This window comes from Sebastes fasciatus, chromosome 15 (genome assembly GCF_043250625.1).
Source record: "Sebastes fasciatus isolate fSebFas1 chromosome 15, fSebFas1.pri, whole genome shotgun sequence".
NCBI lineage: Eukaryota > Metazoa > Chordata > Actinopteri > Perciformes > Sebastidae > Sebastes > Sebastes fasciatus.
The window spans coordinates 12,357,813-12,365,772 of record NC_133809.1 but is presented as its reverse complement, the minus strand read 5'-3'; the positions used below and the strand labels follow the sequence as shown (position 1 = coordinate 12,365,772).

At 44.3% G+C, this 7,960-nt stretch overlaps 1 protein-coding gene across 1 annotated transcript; it reads left to right on the top strand.

The window, feature by feature from the left end:
• The first annotated feature begins 660 nt into the window (after positions 1–660).
• Positions 661–3,918, top strand: sox11a (SRY-box transcription factor 11a). Its single transcript, XM_074660762.1, has one exon. The coding sequence runs from the start codon at positions 825–827 to the stop codon at positions 2,016–2,018; it is 1,194 nt and encodes a 397-aa protein (XP_074516863.1). The 5' UTR covers positions 661–824; the 3' UTR covers positions 2,019–3,918.
• Positions 3,919–7,960: the final 4,042 nt, after the last annotated feature.

The following is a 7,960-nucleotide window of genomic DNA, read 5'->3' as shown; positions in this document are numbered from 1 at the left end:
CACTCAAATTGTCAGACACGGTAGACAAACAGGAAAACACCAACAAAAAAAAAACACTTAGCCACTCAGATATATCTGTGAAATGCATGAGGTGATATACTAGAGTTAATGATAGAGCATCCTCTAAAGCCATTACCAGCCTGCTAAAATGCATCCTTCTATACAGCAGACAGGCAGACGCGCCTGCAACAGTGTCCAAGCGCCACCTTCAGTATCCAACCTGAGGGAGGATGAGGAGGAGGAGGGGGAGAAAAAAAAAAGCAAATAATCACATATAGCCTACATATTTTTCCTCCAGACACATCTGCATGTCTGTCAGTCTGGAGCGTTTTTCTTCCTTTATGTTTTAAAAAAAATAAGGGACCTGTAGTGAGTCTGATAATGTGCGCTTTTTGGTGCGTAAAATGCGCGTCTCCAGGAGCGCACTAACTGTGTGTTTAATATGCCTGTCTGTCTGTGTTGCCCCAGACACTGTGTACCACAAATCCCCCCACCTTCCTCTCTCCAATGAGAGCTTGCTCGTGGAGGAGAGGAGAGGAGAGGAGGAGGAATAAAAAGGGTTAAAAGGGGGAGTCTTGGATGGATGGAGGGAGTCTGCTGGGCGGAGTGGAAAGGACCTGATTGGACGGCTCTGCGTGACGCAGGGGTACGTGAAAAAGCTGATAACTAGTTAAGAAGGCAGTTTGTAACTCTGGAGAAAAAAGGAGTGCAGAGCTTGAAGACTATACATTACGCAGTGGACGTGGAAAGGAAACCGGCGCGCTATTACGCAGAGAGTGGAGCTGATAGACGCTGCGTAAAAAGTGACTGGAAATAGAGGGACAATGGTGCAGCACACAACAGACAACAGCGAGACGGACGGGAGCATGTCCAGAGAGGCTACCGACTCGGAGGAGAGTGAGTTTATGGCGTGCAGCCCCGTGGCCATCATCAACCCGGACTGGTGCAAGACGGCCACCGGGCACATCAAGAGACCCATGAACGCGTTCATGGTGTGGTCCAAGATCGAGAGGAGAAAGATCATGGAGCAGTCGCCGGACATGCACAACGCGGAGATCTCCAAGCGGCTGGGGAAGCGGTGGAAGATGCTCAAGGACGCAGAGAAGATCCCGTTCATCCGAGAGGCGGAGCGGCTGCGGCTCAAACACATGGCCGACTACCCAGACTACAAGTACAGACCCAAGAAGAAACCAAAGCTCGACAGTAGTAGTAGTAGTAGTTCCAAATCATCAGCAGGAGCACAGACGTCTCCGGAGAAGTGCGGCAAGATGGCAAAGACTCCCAGCAGCAAGAAGTGTTCCTCAAAGATAAAGACAAGTAATAATAATAACAAGAGCGGTGCAAAGTCCTCCGCGCACCACCACCACCACGGCTACGGAGACGACTGCGCGTTTCCTAGTTTAAAAGTTACAAAGACTGTGAAAGTGGAGCTCACCGACGAGGACGACGACGACGAGTACGAGGACGACTACCGGATGGGGATTAGGGCGCGCGACGCGGAGCGCCTGAGGCCGTACAATGTCGCCAAAGTGCCCGCGAGCCCCACTTTGAGCTCCTCTGCGGAGTCCGAGGGCGCGAGCATGTACGAAGAAGTGCGGAGCAGCAACAACAACAACAACAGACTGTTTTACAATATCAAAAACATTACCAAGCAGAGCGCATTGCACGCTGCTTCTGTCTCACCAGCATCCTCCAGGTCGGTCTCCACATCCTCCTCCAGCTCATCCTCCAGCTCCTCCAGCTCCAGCAGCAGCAGCAGCACTTCTGGAGAGGATGCGGACGATTTGCTGTTTGACTTTAGTTTGAATTTCGCCCCCAGCGCCCCAGGCTCGGAGCTGGGCAACCCCAATTCAGGAAACCTCTCCCTGTCTCTTGTGGATAAGGACCTGGACTCTTTCAGCGAGGGCAGCCTGGGCTCTCACTTTGAGTTCCCAGACTATTGCACGCCAGAACTCAGTGAGATGATTGCCGGGGACTGGCTGGAGGCGAACTTTTCCGACCTGGTCTTCACATACTGAAGAAAAAACACAACACCAAGTTTTCCTCTAGTAATAACAGAGAAGGGAGAAAAGTAAATTATATATGTGTCCTTGGTCAAGTTGTCCCCTAGCCCTGCCTCCTTGTGGGTTTTTCTGAAGGGTCCTTCTTGGAGGGGAGGTTTGGAGGAGGACCATGCAGGAGGAGAGGTGCAGGTTTGAGGAATGAGATGCTTATGAAGCTGGTAGCAAAAAAAAAAAGTCTCCAGACGTTTTTTTCTGGCAGCATGACAGGGTTTTATGGATTTTTTCCTCCTCCCCAGTAGGTCTGCATTTACTGTTCAGCTTAAACGGACCACAAAAAGGGAAAAATACGTGAACTTCTATGCATCTTATCCTCTTAAAAACTAAAAAGAAAAAACTGCAGGGAGCTAAAAAAAAAAACACACAAAAAAAGTGGACTGTGGACTGACTCAAAGCAAATCTGTGAACTGACAATTGTTCAGGATGTTACTTTACAACGGTTTATGTAATTTCTAAATGCCGCAAAAATGTTTGTTTCTTTTTTGTAACTGATTCAGTTTACCTCCTGGTTTTTGGTAAATTACGCAGCCTAAACCTCTGCAGAATACAGGTGCGGAGGGAACATTTTGATACATAACAGACCTCATCTTTTTAAAAGAAAAAGTAAGATATTTTCAGGCATATTTTTGTACAGTTCAAAAAGGGAATGTACTTACTGTGCTTTCAGTGAGTTTCAGGCACTTCTTCCCTTTATCATTTGTTTTTTCAGCATGCAAGGGAGTCCTGGTTTTAAGGATTAAGTTAAATTAAAGACTTGCATCAAAAATGCCTTGTGATTTCAAAACTAGGTTTTGTACAGTTGTAGAGCAGATTTGTCGAGTATTTGTAGACGATACAATGGCATCATGGGGGAACACATACCTCAGAGCTGGAACTAGTTTCAAGATTGTATATGTACTGTAATATAGTAAAGTTAGGAGTTTATGTATATCATACTCGTGATATGTGGATGGGTCCCGATCGCAGGTGTGAAACTGGATTTTGGTATTTTTTATGGCACATACTGTTTTTCCCCCTTCTCATTTTTTTGTGCAATATATACTCTTAAGATTCAGACCATCAACAATTGTAGCAAGTGATGGAAAAACAGACTTGTGCACTGTCAACATCATTTCATGTTATGATGCTGAAGCCTGTCCAGGGCAGAAAAATAAACAAATCAGCTGGAACTGATACAAAACACTATAATATGGCCTCATGGTGTGTGATGCATCCTATATAAACAGATTGATATCACAATTTGAATGTAATTTGACTCATAAATGGGCATATCTGACGCCAAACAGAAGCTGACTGAAAATTAGGGGGGTTCTGCAGAAAGGGCATAGTCTGATACAAGTGGGTCTGGCATTTAGTTTAACAAGCAAGCAAAAAAGAACATTCCATAGTCCTGTTTCATGAAATGAAACTTTATTTTAAAACTGAAGACTGCCTTCTTTTTTTAAAAAACATTAACCATAAACCTGTATTTTTTATTTCTTGCACTTAAAAAAAAAAAGCAGATATTGTTTATTTTTATGTGGGTCTTACATATGAAGTCTGTTTGATAAAAAGGTTTTGGAATATGACCTAATTATACGCCAAGACGTTTTGTTGGGAGTTCTGGGCAGTAGTTACTTCACATTCCAAGTGTGAATCTGTCTTTGACTCATCTTTTAATAAATAAGTACCTACCACCATCGACTGTCCTTTCAGTTTGTGAATATATGTACACAGATGTGTTATTTGTTGCGTTTGCAAAGGATGTGATGACAGAGTGATGCCTATTTTGTACATAGGCGGATGCTCTGTAATGGATGGGCTCAAACTAACATGTGAATTCACATTTAATAAAAAGGAAAAAAAGGAAACTTTTAAACTTGCAGTGTTGAGGTGCTTTACTGTCCATGTTTCTGCTGCTGAACTCTCTTCTCCACAACGCCTCCCTTTTGAAACAAACGGACACTGCGGCTTTAAGAAATTGAATTGCCCGCTTGCCTGCGCCGAGCGGTGTGATTGGTGGGCTTGGTGGTCCCCTTGGAGACGGAGCTGGAAACAGGAGCCGCTCCTCCTCGCAGTGTGTGGGAGCTCTCAGTCTGTCTGGCTTCCATTCAGAAAAGTAGCACTCTGGCCGAGCACAGAGAGCTGAGCGAACAGAGGGGCGGGAAAAATAATGTCTAAATGTGACATATGTTCACTCAGGAGTAAACAATGGAACTTATTCTAGACAGATACGGTTTAATCTAATTCAGATGTGGAAGTAAACTCTAAGGGTTAGTCTTAAAGTCTACTAATCCTTCATGTCAGTAGAGGAACGGGGGTAGTGGGTCAGTGTTGCTTAAAATAATGACTCCAGTGGTTGTCGGTTGCAGTCGTTGAGCACCACAGCTCTTCTCTCTCACCGCTTAGTGCCTCATTTCCACCTGGGATTTCAGATAAACACAAGTAAATAGCTGGTAGGACACAAAACGAATACTGGATGACAAGGACTGAGAAGCCCTGAAGTAATCTAAAGAAAAACATTACATAAAATAAACTGTGGAAAGCAAAAACAATTGGAAAGGATAAACACACAAATATAACCGTGATAGCACTTGATTGTGCACCACCAGAACTGATTGTCATGACTCACGCTGAGCTACGAGGATGTTGTCATACAGGCACAACTGTAGCTACTGTACGCAAGCACTCTCATATGAAGGTTTATCAGAAAAGATAGCGCAACACATCTCGGCCACATATGATGTCATGCAAAACACAATTAGCATAACCAGCCGTTCATTTAAAGTGATAACAACGTCTCCAGAGGACCACAGATGCAGCCCTTTAGTCTCCTCTGAGAGCCACCTTTTAACAGATCACATATATAAAAGAACCAGAGGCCTCGGCCACTGAGAGATTTGTGTTCATTACAGCAATAGAATCTAATGATGAATATTTGCCATGCATGGCTGCACAGGTACTAGCCAACCCCCCCTCACCCTCCCCCACCCCACCCACCATTAAGTCAGTTTGCAAATCTGTAATAAAACATTTATCTAGCTATTACTTTACCTGACCTATTGGTCAAAGTTGCTAATGGGTTCCAGGGCTATTCCCAACAGAATCTCAACATTGATTTTGTGTTCCTCTGAAATATCTGCTCAGGGCTAATGCCACCGGTACATGTTGAAATGAAATTAGTGACCCGTTGAAATTTCCCTCTATTTCCTCCTTAAATAAATAAATGGAGAATGCTCCGGAGACACTGAGTGAGATACCGTCCTCCCAGAGATCCAGCTAGGGAGGGTGCGGGGGGGGGGGCGACAAAAGAAAGTAATTTCCAATCCCTTGAGCGTTTAAATCATTCATATAACCCAGGATGTCACAGTCAAACGCTGTACGTGACACCTATACAAAGACCCCCTGCCACACAACTAAAGGCTGCAGGTTGATCTCTGGGTTGGCAAGTTAAAATACATCAATGCTATCTCAGCGCTTAAAAGATAAAATGACTCCGTGTGTCTCAGTCTACTGATGTTAAGTCCACTAATAACAACACCGGTTATCTTTCGCCGCACTGGATCTCACCCAGTTAGCTCAGTTGCATTACATCACCGCTCAGCTCACGCCGCTGCGCAGTAAGCTTCCATGGTTGTGTCATCGCTGATCCACGTGTGCTCCTCTCCTCCCAGTGGGAGGCTGTCTAATATTGCTATGGGAATACTGGTGCATTGCTCACCGATGCTGGAGAGGTTTCATAAGAACAATAACAGGCGCCGCCTGCCTAAATTTAAACCTGTTTACTGTCTGTTAATTGAGGCGGGGCAGGATTTACGGTATATCTGCGGACACGTTGCGCGTTGACACCCCTCCTGTCCCCTCTGCTGCTCTGTTACACAAGCATGTCATGCTGTTATATGCGCTGCCGGTGCTTTTTACACATCCTGACAGAGTATTGAAATGACACACCCGCAGTTGGTCCCCTGTGATCCAGACAGGTAAAATGCTATCAATATAATTTATTATCTTATGAATCCAGATGGGGAAAACGACATGTTTAATTCTAGGACACCCGTCTACCATGACGTCTTACACATAATGACCTTTTAAGTGCTTATTCCTAATGTTGTGCAGTTCACTGGCTGATAGTCAGGGAGAATTTGTCTGTAAAATTGCCCGCCTGAGCAACAGTCCGGTGCCTGTGTCCTCTACTCCAGTCTTGGCCTGGGGCGACTCCTGCTGCTGTTGATGGCTATCCATTTGCTCTGCCCTCCCAGTGTATGGGAGGGAGGCAGAGAGGGAGCATCGGCCCCATCTGCTGCACTGATATTTACTATCCCTTCACATTTGTGAGAAAAGGAGGGTTGGCGAAGGCCCAATTCCCTCATGGTGTTTTAGCACTCTGGCAGATACACACATGTGCACACACTCATTTAGAAAGAGAGTGGAAAAAGTGTCGTTCATATGAACCAGAGTTAAACTTCACTTGTGATGTGGTTTGGATACAAAACAGGCGGTGTAACAGATAATAAGTGTGTAGCTGGAAGCAAGTAACCCACACGGTCCGCTGCTGCCTAATTTTCCATTCACAACCTCATCACAGTTTTTCATTATTTAGCGAAGGCAATGAGACATTGAAAAGAAGTTTGCAGCTCTGAAAGCAGATCACAGCAGGTCGTCGAGAGCGGTTTTAAGCTGGCGGTGCTATTGTCTCGTCGACGCGGAAACAAACAGTTCAATCACCCCTCCCAGAATATGTTCTGACGCGTGGTAAGATCTCATTGCGAGAAGGTCACTTTTTTCTGTTGTTGTTGTTGTGGGGAGCTGCTGGAGGTCGCGCATCCGTCATGTGAATTATCTGTTGAGGGGGCAGGAGCTCTGCTGCACACCTGCTTCCCTTTTCAAACCAACTCTATAGAGTATTCTGTTAATTGAGTGAGAGTGTCCTGGGTGACATTTTGCAGGTTTGTTCAATATGCGCTATGTGCACCACTCAATGTGTGTGAGAGAGTAAAGAATAAATTGAGCGTTCTCGGGTTTAAAAATGCCAAAATAATGGGCTCAGTGTAATTAGAGGCAACTTGTAATGACATCTAACTCTGTTTAGAGAGCAAGTTGGTTGGCCTGAATGTGGTCAGTTTAGGATTTACTAGGGCTGTTAATCAAATCGCATGATTGTCCGTAAATAGTTAATCATGATTAATCACAATTTTTTTTTATCTGTTCAAAATGTACCTTAATGTCAAGTATTTAATACTCTTATAAGATAAGATAAGGTAAGATATTCCTTTATTAGTCCCGCAGTGGGGAAATTTGGGGAAATTATCAACATGGGAGTGGACAAATATGCTGTTTTATGCAAACATATGTATATATTTATTATTGGAAATCAATTAACAACACAAAACAATGACACATATTGTCCAGAAACCCTCACAGGTACTGCATTTAGCATAAAAAATATGCTCAAATCATAACATGGCAAACTGAAGCCCAACAGACAACAACAGCTGTCAGTGTGTCAGTGTGCTGACTTGACTATGATTTGCCCCAAAACTGCATGTGATTATCATAAAGTGGGCATGTCTGTAAAGGGGAGACTCGTGGTTACCCATAGAACCCATTTTCATTCACATATCTTGAGGTCAGAGGTCAAGGGACCCCTTTGGAAATGGCCATGCCAGTTTTTGCTCACCAAAATTTAGCCTCCTTCGCGAAAAACTAGTATGACGTGGTTGGTACCAATGGATTCCTTAGTTTTTTTTTTGTTTCATATGATACCAGTATCTTCACTCAAGCTTTAAAACTGAGCCCCTTGCATCTTAAAAAACCTTGTTGGGAATTAATTGTGGCTCTAGATATTTATTTTAGAGCTTTCTAGCAGCTGCAGGAGACCCTTGATCTTTCCAATAAGAAAAAGCACCGTGTTAGTCCAACAG